This window comes from Larus michahellis, chromosome 2, assembly GCF_964199755.1.
Source record: "Larus michahellis chromosome 2, bLarMic1.1, whole genome shotgun sequence".
In the NCBI taxonomy this organism is placed as follows: Eukaryota; Metazoa; Chordata; class Aves; order Charadriiformes; family Laridae; genus Larus; species Larus michahellis.
The window spans coordinates 36117656-36143094 of NC_133897.1; the positions used below are offsets into that span (position 1 = coordinate 36117656).

Genomic DNA, 25439 nt, shown 5'->3' on the forward strand with positions numbered 1-25439 from the left:
ATACACGATCTCAGAAAATCAAGTATTCCTACCGTAAAAAGAAAATAAGTTGTTCCTGTCTTCGCTTTAGAACAGACAGCAACTTCCCAAAAGGATGGAGGAGAGGATTGCCTGCCAGCTTGAAACAGTAAGGCACAACGGGCAGTTGCCTCACATAACCCAGGGAAGCTGCAAGACCACAGTTTGACAAGCTGACAAAAAGCATTGCATAGCTCGCTCTATTTTGTAAATAAAACCACACTTCCATGTTGAAGCAGGTTAACCTATTTCACTAGTCAGTTAAGGACACCACTTTGAGTGCTCTCTTACCTGTTTTATGAAGGCAGAAGTTATTTTCCTAACATACAGCCACACAAAAACACCAACATGCATTTCCACAGATTCCAAAGGTATGACTGGACATTGGCTTAGACCAGAAGTTAAGTCATGTAGCAAAGCAGTGGAAGTCATGGACATTTGTCTCTAACACTCAGAAGCAACACCAAAGTTTCTAATTTCTTTTCTCCTCTCAACTCCTGAACTCACAAAAGTTCAGGTGCTCTTCTGACACATTTTGCCTCCTCCTAGATCACACAATGAATTTCACAGCCAGTGAGCCATGGACCTCAGATCTGAGGGCTGTTGTAGCAGGTATACACAGCATAGCTAAGAGAAGTTCATATCTGCTATACAGCCACCTTCATACATTCCTAAAAGCATTCATAGTCCATCACAACTCATTGGAGATTGCACAGTCGGAAAAGTCTCAATCACTAATCTAGCATGAATTCCTCTGCACTCTCCCACTGCAGTCCCAGACACGAAGTCTCTTCAAGCTTTCGGTATCCCCCCACTGCACTGTTTTTTCTATTACATGTTTAAAAAAACAGGACGTCACTAGGAACAGATGAGTCCTGAGTATGAAACCCAAACCTACTGATGGAGGACAACGCACACCAATTACTGAATGTTAGTAAGAGGCTGATATGAAGGGGAAGTGAGAAAGTTTCCTACAAAGATGCAGTAACTCAAGTACATAACAAGTCATCCCAGTTCGCAACAGTAACACGAACCAGCAACCACTGGGGGTGCAACACCCGATACCCACAGATCCTAATGTTAGGGATAACGAGCTGATGCCACGCTGCCTGCAAGACTGCTACAGGCCCACAGAAGTCTCATACTCAAAAAGCAAAAAAGAAAGTCTGTAGTTGGGATGTAGTAAGCATTGCTTTGGTGTAAGCTCACAGGAATGGTAACTGTAGATTTCTACATGTTTGGACAGAGAAAGTTACTAGAGAACACGCCAAGAAGAAGAAATGTGTGCTAAGAAGGCAGCATATGAAAGTTTCCCAGACCAAAAACCTGCTGAATCTACACAAGGACGCTAGCACACACTAACATCGACAGTAGATTCGCAACTCAGACCGCATCCAAAAGGGCAACAGCTGCTATACACAGTCAGATGAAGGCTACAGATTTATTTATAAATCCAACGCAACAAAGGACTGAGAAACATCTACCTAGAAGCCACTGGCACATCATTATAACCCTCCACTTCAGAGCACATAGTTGAGGTTAGCCTCCTGGTTGCTGCTCACACTGGGCAACCATGAGTTCAATAAGGGAACTGCATGAGCAAATAAGTGGAAGTGTTGCATGAATAGCTATCTACTACTCACATAACAACAGCCTGACTCTATTACTAAGAGCAACAAAAAAACAGAACACCCAATAAAAGGTGACCCAAGAAATGTTGATTTGGATCCATTTCTTACACATGCATTCAATCCCCTATTAAGCTTTACAACAGGGTGGCTGTTTGCAAGGATAGTTTTAATATACTTTCCCTCCCCCGCAAGCTAATGGTGGGCTATAGTTTGAGTGATTTCCTGTTTGCATTATATTCTAAAAATCCTGCTCATTTGCTTTACTAAAAGGCATGTGCTTGGAAGTGGTTTTGATGGCTTTTAGTCACACCCCCCCCCTTTGATTGCCACAACATCCAAAGCCTTTGAAAATAAGGGAGCTATTTCAAGTTACATTCCCTTCCTTCCCTGCCCACATGTACTTGGCTACCAATTTGAGACACAGGATCAGAGGGAGCTTTAGGCTTTAGAATAACACGAAAACTTAAAAAAGGAAACACATCAACACAACTTCATCTCCCTTCCCCCTGGCAAAGCAGCTTTTGGCTTGGTTGGTGTTCACCTAGATCTTAAAGATCTCCTACCAGTTCTTCATATCCTCACTGCTGCTTTCCAAGGCCTCAACCCAGCAGCCGGTACCTGACCCACCAAGGCATCCAGACTCTCTGAGTGAGTGCTAGCTGCCGGATGAAGTGGCAGTATGCAGGTGTAACTTGTGTTGGCATCTCTTGCCTTCCAATAAGCCTTGCTTGGTACAACAGCTTCACTGCTTGCCTCGCTCATGTGTCTCTCTCTTTCTGCAGGAGATTCAACAGCTGAGCTCGTGTTGTTCCTTTTCCCCACACATCCAAGAAACAACTCAAGATTTTTCTGTAGCCCTAGATGAAAGCAAGAAGAGCTGTGAGAAACACAGGTAGGGCCTCAGTCTTGAACGGCCAAGTTCAAGACTGCAACCAAAACGGCCGCTGGAAGGGGAACGAGGAGGCAATGAACCAGTGTGCTTCTACAAGTAGCAATGAAGTTGAAGGCTTGTAGCAGCACCACAGCCTTTGCAACAGCCTCAGCAGACTTGCTCATCAGAGACGTAGCCTGAGAGACACTTTCTACTTGTCTAGTGAACAAGACAAAAAACACCCCACACGCCTCAGCACAAGCATGAGGAGAGATGTGCTGACTACCATCGCTTTATAGAATCCACTGGGCTGGAACTAGCCAGCCCCTTGGAAATAAGCACATTTTGTTTCCCTCCCTGCACACAAGAGCCAGTTGCACAAAGTTAGGTCAACATGTGGTGCGCATATGATTCAAATGTAACATTTCCTGGCAACCAGCAGCAAGCCCAGAGGAGGATCTGCACTACTGATAATGTCGATTTTTTCCCATGGCTGTCATAAAAAAGAAAAGTCTGCTGATCTCTTGAGACATAAGCAGCAAATCCCATTCCACTGATTAGCTTTCCACCGGTTTCCCTGAGCAAAACCCAAGACATACAGCGAGGTCTCTGACAGCAACTACCTTCATAAAGTGAAATAAACTAAAATGAATGACATAACTGTGTGCAGATTTGGTCCCTCAACTCCAAGCCACTTAGTAGAATTTCCAAGAATGGGACAAAGATAATCAAAGAATGGGGAACAGCCTCCACACAAAAACAACTAAGCAGGCTATGGCTCTTTAGCCTGGAGAAGTAGCTGAGGAATAAAGGTCCTTAAAATAATAAGATAAATGTAGAGAGTGAAAAAGGTCATGGAGCTACTACTACTCACTGTTCACACAGGAACTGGGAGGCAGCTGGAAGTTCAAATCACATGAGATGAGATGGTCCTTCCTACAACATGCCCTGAAACATCACAAGTCTTCACTGCAGAGGATGGTGCGGATGGTAGGAGTTTGCATTGGTTCAAGAACATGTTCAAAGAAACTCTAGATGAATTTCTCAAATACAAATGTACCATTTCTGCATCCGTAGGTTACAGGGCTGCAAAACACTGAAAGCCAGGAGACTGCCCTGGTGAGCTATCACTACATCCTTGACCTTATTCTTGTACACCTCCCAAGGCACAGAAAAGGTGGGATACAGGACTATACATAAACCTTTCTTCTGACCGAGTGTTGCTGGATTTATGTTCTTTATGCACAAACTGAGTAAGTGGATTAAGAAAAGAATCATTGAGGCCACTCAAAGTTAACGTTTTTCTGTTCCTTTGGCTACCATGGTCAAGAGCTCATAACATTTCTCCTATTATTGCCTGAGGAACAATTCATTTATGCATTTCCTTCAGTTCTTTTTAAATTATTCAACTGGTAAGTCTGAAGAGACAATCCCTGCTAATGACATCTTCATTCAAGGCAGGTAACTGAAATTAGTTCAGGACTTCTCCAAGAGCAGGAATTTCTTAATCACATTAATTTTACAACACTTGCAGGGCATCCTTGTTTATAAAAGCATGTAGCTTTACCATCAACTTCATATGTGCCAACAAAAAGGTACTGACATCCCATTTAATCAGGAATTTTTGGGCTGCCCTCCCAGAACCTAAAAACCAGCACCTCCACAGAAGATCAAACATCAGTAAGGACTACCGGTTCCTCATTTCACAGAGAAAAACTAAAGTGAGCAAGATTTAAGATATCAGGCAGCATGAATAATTAGGAGAGACTACGTTTACACGTGACAGACACAGAAAAGCTACATCAATAGCTTTGATAGGGATAAGAGTACATTTTTCTTATCAAAAAAGTATATTGCTTCATAGGTCAAAAACATACTTTGGGGCTTTCATTGACTTGTTAAGCTGAGGTTGCATTCAAAATGGAAAAAGCTTTCAGAAGCTACAATTTTCACTCAGTAGTCCCAACAGTTTGGGATTTTTTTTATGCTATTAGAGCACCAGTGAGAAACAAGATCATGCAATTACATGTGAAATGAATAAAGCAGCAGCACGTTGGTGCTGCTTATTTCATTTCTGGGCTCTCTCACTTAAGGGTGATTTCAACAGTGGGTTAATTTAGCATTGTGTTTAAGGAAATTTAGACAGCAACGGCATGCAGCCTAAATTCTGTCTGCAGAGATGCAACACCATTCCCAGACATGTTTTGCCTCCTATGCATGCAGGTAACAGACTTGCAGAGATGCCACATCCAACTTAATTTCCAGTAATAATGCTATAATGAATAACAGTTGGACTCAGAGGACAGCACTCTACCTGGCCGCCAGTAACAAGTGGTTTGCCCCAGGGCCTGTCCTGCTTAACATCTTGTCAATGACCTGGAGGAGGTGTTGTAGTGCACCCTCCTCAACTTTGGGGATGAGACCAAACTGAGGGGAACAGTCAATATGCCAGAGGGCAGGCCTGCCACCCAGAAAGACCTAGACAGGGTAGAAAAATGGGCCAACAGCAACCTGATGGAATTTAACAAGGACAAACGCAAAGTCCTGCACCAGGGAAGGAATAATCCCCTGCACATTGGTACAGGCTAAGGACTGCCTGGCTGGAGAGCAGCTCTGCTGAAAAGACCATGTTGGGTGTTGAAGGACAGCAAGCTGAACATGAGCTACGTTCATGTCGTGACAAAGAATGTCAACAACAACCTGGGCTGTATTAACAAGGGCACAGGCAATGGATGGAGGAAAGTTAATAAACACTGAGTAAAAGGGGATAATCAATCACATGTAGATACTCCATCCAGTTTTGGAACCTCCAGTACAAGACAGACATTGAGAACCTGGAACAAGTTCAGTGACGAGCCATCAAGATGGTCAGGGACTGGAGTACCTCTCCAGTTAGGAGAGGCTAAAGGAACTGGGCTTTGTTAAGCCCAAGAATAGACAGCTTTGAGGGGAGCACAGCAGCAGCCTGTGCCAGAGGTCATGGAGATGATAGAGCTGGACTCTTCCAGAGACATGGGGAGGGAGGACAAGTGACAACAGGCTTAAGTTGACATGACAGATGTCCTCAGTAGGTATAAGGAAAACAATTCTCTTTAATAAAATAATTAATCCTTAGAACTGGTCACCCAGAGACGTTGCACAAACTGCATTCCTATAGGTTTCCAAAACTGGAGAAAACCCAAACCAATGTGGATTGAATTCAATACAGACCTTGCTTTGAGCAGCAAGGTGGATTATAGACCTCCTGAGATCCCTTCCAACCTGAATGGTTTTGTAATTCTATGAAAGGACATGTCACAACGCTAGATAACGAGGTTGCACTGTGATTAAAGTGACTCCTTAAGTAAAAATTACAGCCAGGGGTACAAGACTTTGGCAACTGAGCCCTTGAACAAAGGTCTTCACAGACACCTTTTTAGAATTGCAAATAAAAAGTAAGATTTGGTGTCTGGTTTCCCAAAAACTGTTTTGAACCAAGCAAGCTTTGTGCGTCTTTTAAGATTTCTCAAGTTTTGGAGTCACTATTAGTGACAGGGTAAACAAGTAACCATATTATTCTAGTCTTGTGAGCAACACATTGTTCTAACAGTGCCAAGCAACCCCATTGGTGACAATGCCAAATTCTTGCACACTGACAGCTGTTTAAAGTATTAGAACATTTCTGAAAAGTTAAGGGATCACAAGTTGTGCCTGCCTTTATCCTAGAATATCAAAAACTAGTCATGAAGAGAATTTTTCTCATCTCAGCCACAGGACAATGGAACAAATTTGGATGGGGGGAAGTTTGGATCAAACAGTTGCACTGATCAAACACTTGCACTGAATTTATTTATTTATTTAAACCCTTCACTTACCTATTTTTCCCACTGAATGTTGGAAGGCAAATGAGATATAGGCCCATAAATGCCGTCTCCAAAGACAAAGTTTCTGGCATGTCTTCATTGGAATGGCCACATTTAACACTTAAAACTCACTGCTTTTCTGTGCTTTGACATTAATGCCTACCACAGCCAAAAGCAGTTCATACTCCAACACAGAGAACTGGACAACTCACTGAATCACAAAGCTGTGGGACTCAGACATGACAACAGATTAAAAGTCCCAGGTCCAAGTGGTTGCTTCCCTCCACTCTTTGTCCTACCCCCTCCACAGCAGGGTTAGCCAGCAGCTCACAACACAAGCCACAGCAGTTTACTACTCACCATATACACAGAAACCAGCAGTTATTCCAGCTTGCTCAATATTCTGGCCAAAAAGCTATGGCACGTCAGCACCTTCTTCCTGCCTCTGCCATACAAGTCGAAGTGGTTGCCTGACCAACCACCCAACATCACATTTCCTGCAGCATGAACCCAAAATCTTACACTTCCTATTCTTTCAACTTATCACCTTGGCCACCTGCAGGAAAAGTGACCTTCATATCTCTAGGCTGTGTCCATCAAGCCAGCTCTGACCTGGTGACTCTTCCGATTTCTTTGAAGCAGAGTACTAGCATTATGTCTAGTTCTTGTGGTCAGAAGACCACCTTCCATATCTCCTAGGTGCTTAGCACAACGGAGCCCTGATGTCACCTTTAACTTCTCAATTCCTTTCTTAAGCTACTGTAGTACAAGTTTTCTAAAGAAAAAAAGTTGTGTTAACCAACACAATATTACTTTTCTAAGCCTACAACTACAATAAAAGCACAGCAAAGTATCTTCAGTGGGGGCATCTGGGATATTAACTCTTAAATGGGGGCAGCTGATAAAAGCATCACTATCAACTACAATTAATAGGATCCTGATTTATTTTTTTTAGTAAAAAATTCTGTAGTCCAATTCTCAAAGAAAATTACTTTTCCTATTAGAATTTTTCTCCTTGTTTACAACAACTGTAAGATGATTATCAGCGCACTGCTGTAGCCAACACGCTCGTATGAATAAATCATTCCAAGTGAGAAATATGCTTATTGCATGTTTGCCCAAGGACCTTCACTCCCACACTCTGTATTTTAAACACCTGCAAAAGGTGTTTATTACCTCACATATACCTGTAAGTATCACCCACTATAGTTAAGCCAGGCAATTAAAATCCCAACATGAGCCAGTATGCTGTCCTAAGTACAAAATTGGTTGGTCTGCCACACATGTGGTCACTTCCCCATATCAGATTGCCTCACCTGCTGCTAAGCCCAGCTAGACAATGGGAAATAACATGTAGCTCAGGCAAAATAGTTAATTCTGAGTGTGGGGCCCAGGTCAGATAACAGAAAGGAAAGACAACCATCCTCTCTCTTCCCTTTGGCAGGAGAGGAGCAAAGGCAGCCCCCATGCTCCCCTGGATATAGATTCAAGACCAGGAGGAGGCAGTGCTGTCCAAGGGCTCTGCATAGCCCCAGGGTCTGCTCTACCCTCTCTGCTGGAGTTAGGAATCAAAGTAAGCAAGTGGTCAACATTCCACATTTGTTTGATGTGCATAATTCTTCATCAGTCTCTCCAGTTTCTCATTATAACAGAATTAACAGTCTATGTGTGGGGAGATCTCTCTTCAGAAGGCTTCTGACACTGGCCCCTAGAGCATGCTCATAGGTAAACACAGCCAACACGACAACAGCAGGTGAGAAGCTGACCTTATGATCACTGCCAGGTAACAGTCATTACCAGTCTAGTGTTAAACTAAAGAGCTCTATTTCACAGGGTTTTCAGGGACCACCACATCTAGTGTTGTATCAGGTTTGTGTTTATTAAATTTGAAGACCGCACAAGGCTGAATGAAGTGCAAACATACCAGAGGACAAGATAAGAGCTCAAAGTGATCTTAAACTACAGGAACTGCTCTGGAGAAGCCCAATGGGACATTCCCTGGTGAAAGACTTAAGAATGATCAATTGCCTAGAAATAAGAGTCCTGAGAAGAGATTGAAAGAACTTAAACTCTCTCCTTAACCCTCCCTAAACATCCTAGGTCTTCAACTATGTAAAGGACTGCTGCAGAGGACAGATTAACATGTTCTCCATTCTCCTGTTGAGTAGGACAAGTAGTAATTGGCAAAAAGTACATTTTAGTGCTCAATGTAGCACACTGAGGAGGAAACAGAAAACAAAGATCCCTACCTGAGATTCCCACACCTAGCAGGCAGCAGATAATTTGTGCGTGCTTAGCATTCTGCTAGCATTTTTACAGCTATACATTATTTTTATAGCACTACATTAAGTTAGGATTCTTGGATGAGGCTTGAGGTGAAAGATCATATTTCAATACCTTTTAAACCTCTTTACTGTTGATTCATCTTTCTTCTAGAATTCTTTTCATCGTAGCTCAGCTCATTCCTGCATCTCCCCCTTTACATCTTGCTTTATGAGAAATATCTGCTTTGGATAATCCTAATTTATTCTTAATTGCAATAGTTTCGTGTTTTTCTTTTCCTTTCTTAAAGCCCACAAGTTCCCCACCTGTCCTCTTCATATCCTTGGTATTCTAGAATAAGCTGCATCGTTAGCAGATACCATTCGGCAAGACTAGTTTTCACACTGCATCTCTAGATTAAAAATGAAACAAACAACCCACCCCACACATCTTAGCTGTTTTAATCAAAGCAGTGACACAAGCTACTACAGATCCTCAGCACAACCTGTTATGTGCACTGTAAGAAGATTTACTAACATTTACTCACAATCAGAATCAGTCTCGATTCCTTAAAAGAAACTGAAAGTTGTCTTACAAAATATGCAGACGGGTGGAGATGGCTCAAGCCTTTCTTGCATTGACAGAAATCTCAATGCAGAACCTGCACTCACATTGCAACTCTGATCCAGAAATCCTTCTCCATTACTACTTCAGCTTGGAAAATCTAAAACATCAGAGGTCTCAGCATAACTACGAGACTTTGTTTTTCATTTCCATGAAAAAGTGAGGAAAAGCAAACCCTGTTTAGTAACATCCTTTTGCCTTTGGAAGAGCTAAATCAGACCTCCCTTCCCACACATTTCTGTCCCCAAAAGCAACCTGCAAGTCTCACAGCAAAGCTAGGAATACACATTCACAATGTTTTTCTTGCTTTTCTACTCACTCAACAGGTTCACACTCCACAGGCTGGGCTTTTAGTCTACCTTTTTTGTTACCAAGTTCATCAACACTGTATCTGTTTATCTGTTCCATACAAACCGATAAGGAAATAAGCCCACAGAAGATAAGTGGGAACTCTTCAACAGCTACCTTCCTGCTGAGCCAGCAAGTGCTGATTCTGGCACCATCTGTGTCCTGAAAGTCTGTTCTCTAGTGGATTATTCACTAAACATGGAAAAAATATTTGGAAAGAAAATCTCTTGAAGCGTCTTCTACACTGAGGAAACTGGTTTTAAAATGTTTTAAAAGATAGAAGAAAAAAAAAAGGTGACATTTCACATAACAGTTCCTTCTCAGAAGGACTCTGCTTGGATCTCCATCATGTTGAAATAGAAACAAACTCTAGGTTTTAAATCACCACACCTAGACCTCTTTCTAGAAGGACTACTCACAAGCTAAGCGAGAGATTACTTGCGGTTACAAATTAGGAGTCAAAACAGTATGTTACTCTTTTCTGAACCGCAGTCTGTAATAGAGATCTATTTACTTTTCTGCAGAGACCATAGAGCCAGGGTGCTTGTTTCCAATGGGAAAGAGATGAGACTGGTATGTGTGGAGAACGGGAGAAGGTGGTGTGCCAAATCCTTCACTTATCATGATCCTTAGCACCAATCTGGACTTTGTATTTGATGAGGAAGATGACAAAAGGGGTGAGGAAAATGATATCCACCTACTGGCAGTAAAAAAGGTGTACTCATTGTTTGAGGGCTTGTTTCACCACGCAAACTTTGTAACAAGTGAGGCTGATTTATTTAAAAAATAAAATCTGGTCATGCACATGTCCTTCAAATTACTGAATTGATACAATAACCTCTATATGCAATTTATATGCAAGCAGAATAAAAGGAAGAAGATGCATTCCAGAAGTAATGATGCTTTTATGGAACATGGGCACTGATCCAGAGTCCTCAAACCCAGACAGTCCAGTGAGGGAAGGGGGGGGGGAAATGCAAATGAGTAGAGAACATGATCCTGGATAAGCCCCTACCAGTCTGATTTCAGTCTGAGGCAAGTCCTACTTTTCCTTAGTTCAGACAGAGATGCTGCCTTCTCTCCACCTCCAGTTTCTCCTAGCTGGGCAAGGAGTACAAGAGTACCCAACCCACAGAGATACAGAAACCTGTAGAACCTTGCCAAAAATCTTTTTGTGAAGTTCAAATTAGTTACCAGGCAAGTTTTGTACAAATTTAACCTTGAATGCCTTGGAATACATTAGAATTTTATCATTTACAGCTGCACTTCAAGAGAGAGCTCTTCAGGACAGCAACCTTGTGGTTTTGTTTCAGTGTAGTAACCCGGCATATTACAGCAGGTCATAATCTGCCTTTCTTCTACCACTTAGCCCTGAATATGGTCTAAGAGGGCTATCTTACCTTTTTTACTTATACCATGATGATCTGATAAGTACACAGTGAACTCTTACATTACCCAAGGGAAACAACTGCAAGTCTAATTGCTATGGCTGGTTGCAAGAGTCAGTATTTTGTTCAGTAACTTCAATTTATGTGAAGGAGAAAACCAGTTGGAGCATTTTTCTCCAAAAAGGCAGCCAAAAAAGCAAATAGTTAATCTGAACTTGTGTACTTGGTTTATGAAAAGTCTTATTAATAAATGCTTCTACTCTGTGGCCATTTACACCCACTGTTAGTTTCCTAGTCTATATGGAATAACTATGGGCCAAGCATCTTACCTCACATTAAGAAACCTGGGTATCCTGAAGACTACACAGGAAGGTTTCTTACACAAGGTTTCCTTAAAACTGAAATTCAATGTTTTCTCTCTTCCATGCTACCAAAGGCCCTAGATTTTACTAAATAGGTACACATGCCTCTTAAAAAGATAAGAAAGTACACCAGTGAAACAGTTTCAAGGTTTTCACGGGAAACTCATTTACTCCAGCATTGCATTAATCTAAAGAGCCAGCTCACATCTGCATGGAAAACAAAGTACCTGTATTGACAACGGGGCACCTTCCTCAACTGATGGATCACAAAACATTCTCAATTCAGATTAAGCTCCAAGTTATTCCCTGAACATTTTTCTGGTTTTGAAAACCAGGAGGCAATACTATTCTCTGGGGTGCTCAGGAGTGGAGGAGCTACTACCAAACTCTGTTCTACTTCACACTACAAACACTTCAGATACATTCCTGTGGGACCAGCATACCTACCGCTCTTCCAGACCTGCTATCTCCAAACCCAATGAGGCCTATTTGAGAACATTACGAATGCCTTCCTTATTATAAGAGGTTTTATGGGTGATAAGCCAAGGATCATCTCTGTTGGGTGTAGATGTGCAGAGACCCTCGCTGGGTCCCAGTCCCACATGGCCCAGGACTTACAGGTACCACTGTGTGACACACTGGCAACAACAGCAGCCACGAAGCACCAACTTAGAGGCATGCACGCTGACTGCGAGGGGCACACCTGTAGGCTTCCCATGTAAAATGCTTATTTTCTATAAAGAACAAGATTAAAACAAGACAATTATTTACATGGAGACTAAGAAAATACTTTTGCAAAGAGTGAGAAGGCAGTCTTCCTAGTAATGGTTATACTTGGAACAAAAATTTTCACAAGAACATTAATCTTTCTTCCATTTCTTTCACATATCCCTACATCACTGTAAAAATAAAGGTGTTGCAGGGTAGCGTGTTTTGCATTTCAATATTGAACATACATGAGGGCTGATGGACTGAACTAACCTAAAGACCTCTTTCCTCAGTTGTTTTTTGGTTTGTTTTTAAGGATCTCACACCCATTAGAAGTCAGTCTTTATTCAAGCAATTAACAAAGGAGTGATGAGGCAAGCAGATTGGCACAGAGAGACTATAAGAAACAATTTAAGTAAAATTACTCCAGCTGCCACACACGCACAGACACACACCATCCCCTCAGAAAGCATCATACAAGAACATTGCTTCAATATGAACCCCTCTCTGCATGTATAAACTTTTAGTCTCCCTACCAAGCAACCGGTTGCAAGAAAGACTTATTTTAAGGAGGAATCATTCAAAACTGTCTTACAGAGCTCAAAGGAAGTTTTTGCAAGGTCTTCTAGCATCAAAAAGAGATACCAGAGCCCAAGATAAGATTGACATAAGACAATTCCCTGATTAATTTAATCACCAGTTGCTGTATTTTGTCATCAGCACTCCTTTAAGAACATACAAAACTTACCTGCTTAGTGAAGAAGTGATAGACCACCAGCACTTACAAAGAAAAACTTTAGGAAGTTTGTGGACAAACCATACTTGGAAAGCAGCCCTGATGTTGCAAGAGAAAGGAGGAGTATTGTAGAAGTTATTTTGGGGCCTCATCCCTCTAAATTCTGTGCCCAGACAAAGGGTCAGGTCTGTACAAGCAACTTCAGGACATCTAGGCAAGGTTGAGGTGACGTTAATAGGGATAATTTTAATTCTTCCTTGGGAGCTCTAGGAAGACAGCATGTTTTAAAAAGGTGCGGCAGGGGGAACACCTGTCTGAGACCAGATGTCACAGCAGTAACTGCAGCAATGGAGAAGGAAAGGGAAATAATTTAAAAATAAGGACGCAGACGGGAAACAGGGTAGGTACCTGTAACACACAAGCAGTAATAGCTACATACATATAAGGAGGGATGAGCAGGTAGAAGCCTTTTGCTGTACTCTGCTCAACAGTGCTTACATCAATGTTTATTCACATTTTTCTGAACATACACCTCTGCTCTGATAGTATTCCCACAGAAAATCCTCAGGAATTTTGTACCAAAAAATAAGTTGATCCTCAAATCAGTCACCCTCAACCATTTCTATTACTACTTTTCCCAAAAGCTTGTCAAAAAAGCAGTTATGAATTTGGAATAAAAGCTGTGAGGTGGATACGGTTCAACTGAGGGGAGGCACAAGGTTTGGGAAGTGCAGAGGAAACGTTTGTATGGGCAACACACACCAGAAGGACAGACTGAAGCAATGAGAAGTGGTGTGTGCTGGTATCTTACAGAAACCCTGTGCTTGACAGCCTAGGTTGGCTAGAGCAATGCCTTCGTTCTTCTCCAAAGCTAGGAAGCAATCAGGCAGTGCAAAGAAGTAGCTGCAGATGGAAAGTCAGATGAAGGTGGACCAAACCTGCTCAAAGAATAGCGCTAACAGAGATTTACCCTCAAACCCTCCACCCTCCGATCTCCCTCAGGCAAAAGGATGACTTACCACCAGTAAAATGTGAAAAAAAAAAAGAGAGTTTTAAACACACAGGGTAGAAAGACAGATCCATTGTCACAGTAGCCCATCTACTGCAAAAATTATAACACTACTTGTGGAGTGTAAACAGCAAGTATACAATATATCAGTGAGAGCCAATAACCATAATAGCATGAGCAAATAATCTGCCATAATGCCACTATAGAGGAGTGAGGGGGGAGGGGGGGAATCAAAGAGAAAGGATCAGCATTAAATTTCTGCTTTTGTAAAGGTTTTGGCCAAGTATTTAAATATGAACTTGTATTAAGTTTACCGAACTCACACACCAGCAAGGTCCAAAACGGACGAGCTTTCAGTCAAAGAGAGTGACTGCATCAGGAAGTCAGCATTCACCAAAGAATCCATTTCAACATTTTTTATGGTTAACTCGGAGAGCAGAAATGAAGGCAGTTATCTGAATTGCTTAGAAGGCTTCTATTGTTCCCTCTTCCAAAGGATTTTTCCCCAGAACAGAATGGGTGGTGTGTGCAAAGCAAGTGAAAGGTGGGGGAAGGGGAAAATTCTTGTGGATAAAGAGAGAAACAGAAACACAGTTTTAAGCACAGATATCAAATTTTAAAGTGACTTCCTACCTCCCACTGCAAGTGAGGCGGGATATTTCTGATCTGAAGCTTCCGACTCCTGCAGATAAATTAAAGAAAATCGTTTTTAAAAAAAAAACAGAAAGAAAACATTATTGCAAGATAGACTATACATAGCGGTGTCCGCATTTAAGCATCTGTCATAATAAGAGGGGCAAAACCAAATACACAAGTCAAAAAACCCAACAGATCGCTGGGGAGGAACGTCAGGTCAAAACCATTTCAAGTCCAAAGCACTGTCACAGAAATACTTGTTACACATTTGACAGCTGTTACATTTCATGAATTCTCCACTTTTCTTGAAGACTATTTCTATTTCAGCTTTAAGGCCCTCAGTATCTAACTTTCTCTGTTATAAACAGGTGTGATAATCACATGTATTTGTACTGGGTTCCCCTCCACACGCTTTAAGAATTTGTTATTTGCAGTTTTGGTTTTTGTTTGTTTTTTGGTTTTTGTTTTTTTTAAATTCACGAAGATACTTAAAGATTCTACATCTCTTCAAGGAAGAGAATATAAATTTATATAAGTACTTTTGCTTTGATATTAAGCTTTTCATTAGCCTAACAACGGACTATATTCTAACATTTACATGGCTGACATTCTCCATCTCTGATCGGGAGGAGGGGGTAAGAATCAGTAAATTCATTGTATTTGCACCTCAAATTTACATCAGTTTTCGCTTATCTAGTAAACAAAACATTCACTTTGAAGTGCTACAGCAAAGCCTGGCAGTGTGCTGGCTGCCTTCACAGCCAAGTCCTTTGTCTCCTCCCTTCCCCCAAAGTGAGAGAACAAATAAATGCCAGAGATGCCACAAAACCCTTGGGATTCACAAGAATGTGTAGATTAAGGCAGTTTCAGCTGGGCTCAGGTAGGGCATGCTGGTTGGGTCAGTCTGGCCTGCCTGGGAAGATCTGGGGAAGGGAGAGGGGACAACACAGAGCTGTCTAGCTTAGAGGGTCTCAACCACATCTTGGTTGACCAAAGCAGCTAAAATAAGCATCTGATGTTCAAACCCACAGTTTTACTTAATTGCTCAATACTGACCTCTCACAGGAAAACCCTTCACATTTTAAAGACTTTTTATAACAGAATAGAGGTTTGTTAAACTTACACAGGCCAGTAAAATCTTGCGACAAAACAAGTTTTAGAGATGTTCCCATCTAGATATAAAAATCAAAAAGCTTTCCTTTCCCCCCTCAGATCCTTTTAAAATACACTCCTTTCCTTAACACCACCACCCCCCACCCACCCACCCAGGCCTGCAGTGAATTTTTACAAGTTTTACATCTTGAAATGCTCTTCTCGGCAGGCTTTGTTTGGGGCCCAGCTGGAGCTCGCAGAGCAGAGCCACCTTGTCCAAACTTCTCAGGCAGAGGTGTCACCCCCAACACCTCGGTGGACCAAGAGATCAAGCGACAAGCGTGCTTTCTCCAGGAAAAAAAAAAAAAAAAAAAATGAACAGGCCTGGGTTATGAAGCATTTCTCAGCTGTTTTCACTCCCTCTCAAGCAAGTAAGAGCCAAATTTCAGCATTTGATCATATAAATAGGCAAGGAAGGGAGAACGAAAACCCAAACCGCACACAGCCCCCTTTAAGCTTTCATTTTCAATAAAGCAAAGAAAGACTCAGGAGCTGCTTCACTGTAACAGGAAAGGGGGAAAAAATTTCCTTGAAGTCTGCAAAGGTTTCCTTAAACTGTAATCTCAGCTAGCGATACTGCTACAAGCACAGTCACCCTCAAGTAGTACTGCTCTGAAATATCAAAACAATCTCACACAGCAACCTGAAACTTGAGAGTTGGGTCCTAAAGTAGAACATAAAGGGGGATGTACATTCAATATTAAAAATACTGGGAAATTTAATGCAGAAAAACCCCAAACCACAAAATTGGCAGCTAATACGCTATTCAATGTGCTTCGAACTGTGTCGTGCCATTAGTCTCTCACACTTGTAGATTCAAATTAAAAATTTATGAGAGTTTTGTAGCAAGGAGCGTCACTCGCAGAAGGATCTGAGCACGCAAGGGCCCAGCCAGCACACGAACAACAGGTCTCAGCCCAGCTCCACACCCAGCCAGGCAACAAATGCTCACACTGGGAAGTGAATATCCACTGGTGAGAAGGAAGAGGGGAAAAAGTCCTTTCCAGAAGCACATTTACAAGTTTTACACTACTACCACCTCACGTTTCATTTCAGAAAGAAAAGCTACAGATCTTCTCCTTTACCGCCCAACACCTGAAAGATGGACCAAAAAAAACCAAAAAAAACAATCTCTACTTTTACTCAACAATAAAGGACATAACACAAGGTCTGGGTTTTTTTTTTTCTTCCCACACGACTTTGAGGGACTGAAAAGTTTGATGCGATTTAAAACTTTTGCCAGCCAGCATTTGTAGGACAGAAATAACTTGAACATCCTAAAAGGGAGGAGGAGGAAGGGAGAGGAGCAAAGACACATTACCTTAAAATTACCAGTTCCTCTACCACATTCATAAAGAGCCAAAGGAAATGGCAAGCCAAGTACAAAACGGGTACAGTCCCCCTGTGCACCTCAATTTATGGCAATAGTGAGACACCTATTGTACAAAAGTGAAAGGTCACTTCAAAAATACAAAAATAGCTGTATGAACCATTTAATTTGAAACTATTTACAGCTTCATCACAGTTGCTTAGCTGCACTGCAAGTAATTTCAGCTTGCCCCCAATGCACAAGTTTGAAGTCTAGTGTTTACTGATGCACGTGAAAATATTTTTTTAACATTATCGCTGTACAACAATTAGCAATGGGAAAAATGCTAATAAAGCTTTGCATGGTGAAAAGAAGAATTGCACAGAACCAGTGTAAGATGAAAGATCACAAGCACCTTTGAGACGCCTCCATTTCAGTTACTATCAGTTCCTATTAAAAAAAAGATCTAAATATATTCCTTAAAATTGCCTAAAAATACACAAAGCTTGTAACCCCTTTCCCCCTCTGCCCTTCTCCCCAGACAGAATTAACAGACAGGAGTGACAGAGGTGTTTTTGTGTCCCCAGGACCAGAACGAGCGCTGAACTGGCAGCGAGCAGACAGAGACCGAATCCCCCACGCGCTGCAATACCCTGCGCGGCTGCTGCTTGGAGAGATGGGGTCACTCCTCCCGCCCTTCTCCTGCACTTTGTCAGCCCCGTACAGGTCCTCACTGCAGGGTAGCACCAGCGATCTGCAGTCGCCTCCACCGCGTGCGTGTGAGCCCGCGGAGAAATCAGCTCTCAGCTTCCTCCGGAAAAAATCCCAAGCCCAATGCAAACGTATAGCAAAGGGCAAGGGACAAAGCTAGGGCTGACTCAATTTACTGGTATGGCAGCAGCTTTCATGAAGGAGCTTCAGAAAGCACGCTTTTGCACAGGGACAAAACTCTATGCAATAGGTGGGGTAAAATAAAGGAGCATCTTCCTGGAAACACTCTCCCGTCTCAGACAGTGTCAGCTCTTCTAAGGTGCTTTCCATCTTCCTCATAACCCTATTTTCTTCAGCAAAGTACGGTATATGCAAAGCTCAGCTCCTACAGCTTTCACATCCCAGGCAGCATAAACCCACAGAGGGTTCTGTTTCATGTTGTTTAGAAGTAATTTTAAGTTTTGTTACTTTATAACTACTTGCAGTCACACCAGGTGTGTAAGACAGGAAATGATCCTTTCAAACTCTGCAAAGGTATTTTATTCCAATAGTTTCATTTAATATATAGCTCACCTAGTCTAAATAAATCCTTAGTAAAACACTGCTAGCATATCTCAACGTGACCCATGTAAGTCTTTTGTATGCACTTTTTCCAGGTAAGGCAGATTTCTCCATTTCTTCCATTCTAAATAGGCATTGCAAATAGGTGTCAACTGGAAAAAAAAAATCTGGGTAAATTTTGTTTGTGCTCTGTATCCTATGAAGGTTCTTGAAAGCTACCTAAAGTCCACAGTATGTGAACAGGTATTCCCACTTGCTTCTCTTTTTTAAAGACACCTAAACCACCTTTTATTGGGTAAGAAGAAAACAGAAGAAAACAGACTTCTCTGGTTTCTATATAAGGTTAGTCCATAAGCAATTAATTATTTGGCAATAATTTACTTAAGAGGAATTGCATGCATTCTAATTCTTCTTTTCAGGTATTATGCAGGTAACTGTATTCAGTTACTTCAAGCCACTGCTGATGATCATACGTCAACATATTTATTCTGGGAATGTTGAGACGTGGACCCTCGTGTTTGGGGGACATGAATATCTCTGCAACACTGAAAGCAGGTAAAACAAAAAGACATCATTGTGCCCCTTCACAAGGAAACCAGCATATTTGTACTACATGCGTGTGCAGAGACAGAAAGGGCAAAGTACCGTAAAGACAGATAATTTACTAAAAGCCATCTTAGTGATCTCTGAAGGGGTAATCTCTCGTATGTAAATACAGAGAACACATACGCAGGGACACACAGTGCTCCTGGCCCACAAGAGCCCTCCATACCTATAACACTAAGCACGTCTTAGGGAAAAGGTGGTGGGAGGAAGGAAGACAAAACCCCACAATTTCAGCATTCTTTCTTTTATATGTACTCTTTCCTTCTCTCTCTGCCCTTCCTTATGTACATCACATTTTTTTTTTCCTTCAACCTATCAAAATCCTCTTGGGTTAAAAAGGTCTTGAAAATTGGCCATTACTGCATCCCTGCATTAAGTAAAATCTCACCATACGCTTCCACTCACAAATACAATCTCACTGTGTGCTTTACGTGACATTTAGCAAAGGCAAATCACTTAAGACCTGCACCTCCCATTAAGGGACAATAACTTTAAAAACCAGAAGACAGACAAATTATAAAACAAAGAACAACTAAGTATCATGCTTTTGCTCACAGCCCTGATTTTTTTTTTAACTCATGGTGTATCTCATAGGTGTGTCAAAATTTGAGGGTTTCAGAGGGGAGCATGCACACAAGTATCAGAGCAACTGCACTTCCACACTGTCATTGTACACTCTTACCAGACCCTTCTCACCATCCTCCCTCCCCCCCAGAGACCTGCTGCCTCCTGCTCCTTAATTCCCATTTTTCAACAATAATGCCACGTAATACTCTCTTATTTCAGCAGCCATATGAACTACACACAATGTTAATGCCTTAAACCCGCACAGCGCAAACCTACTCTTTTTTAACAAGAGTCTATGGGGAAAGAGTTAAACATGTTTGAAAGGAGATCAAGTGAACATCGACAATGTTAGTCCATTCAATTGTTTGAACTCAATACCTATGGGATAGAAAGTAAATGGCCTACCTTTTCCACTCTTAGGAATGTGCAGAGAGCAAGCGCTTATTCATTTCATCCATTCTAGGTAGGTACCGCTGTACTGGTTACCTGGAAAAAGTCTTGGCACCTCTCACCAACAGCACAGATGCCGAGTATGCCGATTCCCACCAGCACCAAAAGTGCTGTTACTCCCAGTCCATGGTCCCCCAGCTCTGACAGCTATGCGTGATGCCCCACAAACCCACTCACCAAAACCACCCTTTTTCTCTCTGAGTTCCAAAGAGCTGCGTGAAGTCAAAACCCATCACTTCTCAAGCTTACTTCCCTAACAACACAAACTTATAGACAGGGATGAAACATTTAAAAAAACCAAACCGCACAACAAAAAACCCCACTATGGACTGTGGCTAATGCCACACAGTAAGAAACAACATCTACATAAAGAGTCCCGATGTGAGCAGCCATAGAAACAAAGTTAGCAACTCCTGTAGCCAAATGGAAAACCGCTGGTAATCAACTGAATTTACAGGAGAAGGGCAAGAGGTGTCTGATTGTTTACTCTACAACCAGCAAAATAAAAACAGGCAAGAAAAACCCAACACAAAAAGTTACCCCCACACACCAAGGTCATTAATTTCTCCCCCTCATGTTGCTTCAAGTGGCTGATGCTGGATCACAGCAGAGTGAATCAGTGTTTTTAATGGTCTTCTAGTGGCGTGGGGGGGGAGCAGGTTTACAGGACAAAAAAATATTCCTTAACTCTCAATTCATGTTAGTGTGGTTGGGGAAAAAAAGCAGTAGTTTTTAGTTACAAGGTGAGGGAGGGGGATTCTCCTTATAGTTTTCTTCATAGTAAATGTAGGTAATAATACAGATTAAGCCACTGGAGTAGCTGTTCTGTAAGAGGTGGTGCAGTCTCTGCCTGCCTCATGACTTCTCACTGAAAATCTGTACGTTTAAGCAATCTTTTCAGCCTTTTTAAGTTGTTCACATTTGATTCCTGGATGCACCTAACAAATAGTAATAAGTCCACCCAAACAAAGCTCGTTGAATGTGCATTCTCAGCCATCTTTTTATACATATATATATATATATATATATATATATATATATATATATAAACACACACAATTATATATCTCATTTTGCTTATTCCTAAGAAGAAGTTCTGGTAAATACAAAACCAAAGGGTCACACTCCCTACCTAAAAAGCAGGTTTACTGAATTTCTGTTAAAAACCCACTCAGGTTCAGTAAAGTGAAAAACAGAGGTTTTTATATCACTTCTATTAAAAGGTAATTAATTTCCAGTGTATCTTACAAGGCACACTGATGACACGGTTAGTGTATTTCATCAGATCAAGCCATTAGCTTGTGAACCAGAAAGTTCATCTTGATGCCTTACCTACAGAAGAAAGGAGAATGGTTTCAAATACTGACTTGTTAACAAACATCACCACTTTTTATTTTACACACCGATCTGGACAGCAGAATATTTGAAGAGGAAATATTATTGCCCCGATTTCAGACCCAATTCAGCAATTCAAGCAGACAAAGCTTGTCTAAGCCACCGGCAAACTGCAGCAATACTTCTCTTTGTGTTGCCTCATTATTTAGTCTCAGACCTGGATTTAAAAGCACTCGGTACTCACACTCACAATAAGGATTTCCCGTAAAATTTAGGCAAAGAAAATTTTTTCTCAAAGCTCATGGAAGACATTATGGTTGGCACCTAACTACATTTTTCCCCTTTCATCCTGGACACACAACCCCCCCAAAGTAGCCGCTTTGGAGAGGTGTATTATCTCAGCATTGGAGAAGAAAATCTGGCTGTCGGATTGCCTCACAGATCCCTCTGTGCTGATGATCAAATTTCTTCCCAGTGCCTGTGAAACATCGGATTTGCTTACTACCTTCCACCGGGACAAACGATCAGAAAGCCGTCCACGGGGCCAGTACACCATCAGCTCCGCTCCCTAAAGCCACCAGCCACGCAATAGGACACGGAGCTGTGCTCTCCTCACAGGAGGAACTCCAATACTCTGAAAGAGACTGGATATTTGTGGACAGGACACGATAGCTCCAGAAGCACAACCAGAAGATTTATACTGCCACATCCAACAAAACAGGTAAATCAACCAATGTAAGCCGGGCTGTAGTTCTTATGTTCGTGTGGATTAGCCGGATAGTAGGCTTTCACCTATTACCATTTGCTTCAGGATTTCAGTTCCACAATTCTTCACATCACTAATTAGACTAAAAGCTTATATTCATTATTTGTAAATTCCCTTGAGTGGTCCATGAAGACATTTTTAAAAGAAAGCTCTGAAGATTCTGCCATTACGATATTAATGTTGAATTTCTCATTTAAAAAAAAAATTCATTTTCCAGGTGTTGTAAATGAGAAAAGACTGTTGAGATTGTGTGGGGTTTTTTTTAATTAAAAAATTAAGCACTGCTTTAAATTTAATGGGAAGTTCCAGTATACTTTAGGAAAACGGGCTTTCATCTACCTTTGTGGCTTCTGATGTTTCAAGCCTTTTCTCTTCCTCCATGCAGAAACTCTTTGGAGAAACTGAAATGGGTCTTTTTTTGTTTGTGTCGGTTTTAGATTTTTTTGGTGGTTTGTGTTTTTTTTTCTTGTTTGTTGAGGGGTGGATTATTGAGGGGAGGGTGGAAGGCTGTTTGGTTTTTTTCCTAAATGCCACAGTTTCTCTTTTTCTCCTCCTTCTTAGAGCAGGGGTCTGTGTTCCTTAAACAATTGTACTACTGAGCTGATTTTGTTGACCTAACATTTTAGAGCTATGGTCACTTGCCATTTATTCTCCCACCCCACCACTAACTTGCAATTAACTGGGATGTGGATAACAGCAAAAACACTCAGGAGATATACGAAAGCCTGAAAATAACATCTTTAAATGCAAAAGTGCTTCTAAATATGCAAAAACAAAATTGTCTATTTAAATTCCTAACTGGTATGAACTAGTAATCCCCTAATGATGGGACACAATGCTCATCTTTTATCTTTCTCCTCCTCACCCCTCCTCTCCTTCAGCCACCAAAATAGCTAAAGGCTTCTTCTCTCCCTTCACCTCTTTCCCTAGTGCCCACAGGGGCTCTGAGTTGAAGCAGTCAATATTTCCATTACGGACTAACTGCGAAGTTTTACATCAGCTGTAAGAAGCAGCTCTAGACTGAAACTTGTGCATGATGTCCCTGCAATACGTGGCCAAGTTAGGGGCTGGGGAGCTCTAGATAGGGAAATCAAAATAGATTTTTTTTTTTTTATTATTTTATTTTCAGTGAATTCAACTCCTTTTAAAGAGCCCAAGGAGGACAAAGAAATGGTGTAGGATACTTCAGTGTCAAAAAGCAAAAAAGGGTACCAAGACTTGACTAATTAAAAAAGCCAACAAGGTACTTTGTTCTGCAAAGCAGCTGCTGGATATACCCCCACAGTGCTTTCATTCTGCATCTCTTCCCTACTACCATCACTTACTCCACCGAAGTTTGCACATCAGTTAGAATCCCCATGGAAATAAGTGACACAGATAGCACGTACCATGTAAAAGTTTTGGCAACTTTTTTTTGGTACGGGAGGTACGGCACCAGATTAGATCTTGTCTTTACAATAGCTCAGTGATTCACCCCTCTCAGATGGAAATATCTAAATAAAATTACCAATGTTCATAGACAAACTCAGTAGCCACCATGCTCCCAAGACCAACTTGCTCAACCACGAGACTGTTTTGCAGAGAACATCGGAAATGCTTTCCAGGCTCCTTTCACCACAGCTATAGTCAGGGAGTGTAACCCATTTCGGTCTCTTTCAGGTCAGGCTCAAGTGAAACTAAAGTAGTTCATACTCAGTTTAAGTTCACTTTATGCTCCAGATGAACCAGTCAAATTTAGTTCAGGTTTGGGGGGGGTGGAAGAGAAGAAAAATAAGGCTGGAAATAAAATAGCAAGAGTTGCTTGTCCTATACTATACGTGTATGATCGCAAGACCTCTGTCACAAAGGCTCAAAGAGACGGGAACCTCTATTTGCTACTTTTTTTGCCATTTAATACCTGATTTAAACCTTTCAGGTTGAGAGCAAGCTACATTACAGTTTAAACTGAGGGAGGTGTCAGGGTAGTTGAGGGACCCACGCCAGTGCATAGTTCTCCACTGCCTGGCAGTTTCACCCCACTCACAGAGTTTTTAAAGAAAAGCCTGTTTGCTGCCTCTCTCAGGCTACTTTACACAAAAAAAAAAAAAAAGACGCAAATTAATGTACCAATTCCTAAAGCGATCACAGTAAATTAAGGTTCCTGTGGGGTCCAGGAAATACTAACACACTGAAACACTCGTGCTGCACCATCTAACTTCGAAGAGCTTACACACTATAACAGGAATAAATGAAAAGTCTTGCTTAGTCTGATTTTAAGTGTATATGTAAACTTCAGCTAACAGACAGGCTCAATAGCATTTTTAAGTCTCTTCCATGATACAAAAGGATATTAACAAGGGCAAACTACTTCATTTAGGCAACTTTCTATATAATATCTGAAAATATGAATAAAGTCCTAGTGTTTAAACAAACAAAATAAACCAAAAGCAGAGTTAACAAGAGCACAGTGTAAACCAACACTTTCAAATGTACAGCCCACATCTCAGGCTCTTTCCAGGGTTTAAAGCCACTCTTAAAGAATGTAGTGTGTGTGTGTACACGCACACACATGCATGGCTTTCACCCCGCTTCTATTCTGGCCAAAGCTTACATTTTTATTACTTTTTTCATAAATATGTATATTACTCAACTTTACAAGAGGACAGCTTTATATTGACATGATAATTGAGCATTTAAAAGATATACTATGCTCATCACACGAGAAAAGTACAAAGAACTGCAGGTAGTCCGCTCATGTGACTAAGGTGTTTTTTTTCTTTTTAAATTAAAAAAAATAAAACCAAATCTATTTCCTCATTACTACTTTCCACCCTTCAACCTCAAGACAAACCAAGAAAAGTTTAAAACACACTGGCAAGACAAATAGCTTCTTTTAAATCTTCTAGACACAGTAACAGGAATAGATTAAGTAGAAAACTTCACCAGTTTTACAACAGAAGAAATGTCAGATTTACTGTACTTATCCTGTTATTTTTGCTTTAAAATAAGTTATTTCATCTCAATGGATTCAGTACAATAAACGTTATTCACACAAAATAAAAAAAAAAGACAACAGCAACTTTTAAAGTGTAAACTGATGCAAGTTGCAAGTGGTAACTAAGACTGCACAGATACCAGTTCTCACTTTGATGCTCTAGTAACTATTTTACTAGCACACTTTGTTGAACTAATTGAATACCTACACGAAGAAATAGCACTCAAGTGCTGGCCCTTACTAATGGCAATTCCACATGGCCTTAAAGTTAGAGGCCTGATTAAGTGACCTAAAGCAGATGAGATATAACACCTCTAACCAGAGGAGTGCTAGAACGCGTGGGGTTTGCACTGTCACCACCAAATACTTTTCCCTCTTTTCTCTTGCCCTGTCAAAACCCAAAAGTCATAGAAAGTGGCCACTCTGCTGTTCGGCTTTGTTATTTTTATGCTGAATGTCATCAGATGCAGAGTTAAAAAAAAAGCCATTGTTTTTTCTATACTTAAATTACTTGCAAAGAGAAGGAAAATAGGCTTCAGGTTTTCAGACATTACTGTCATTTCTTTTAAGTAA

At 41.2% G+C, this 25439-nt stretch overlaps 1 protein-coding gene across 2 annotated transcripts in view; it reads right to left on the bottom strand.

Annotated features, from left to right (window-relative positions):
* The window catches only part of IGF2BP3 (insulin like growth factor 2 mRNA binding protein 3), a 114249-nt gene that overhangs the window by 74022 nt on the left and 14788 nt on the right, over positions 1–25439 (bottom strand). For both annotated transcript variants that reach the window (XM_074574847.1, XM_074574846.1), the window contains one exon: positions 14433–14481. In XM_074574847.1, the coding sequence (XP_074430948.1) occupies positions 14433–14481 (49 nt within the window). The remainder of the gene's footprint in view (positions 1–14432; positions 14482–25439) is intronic.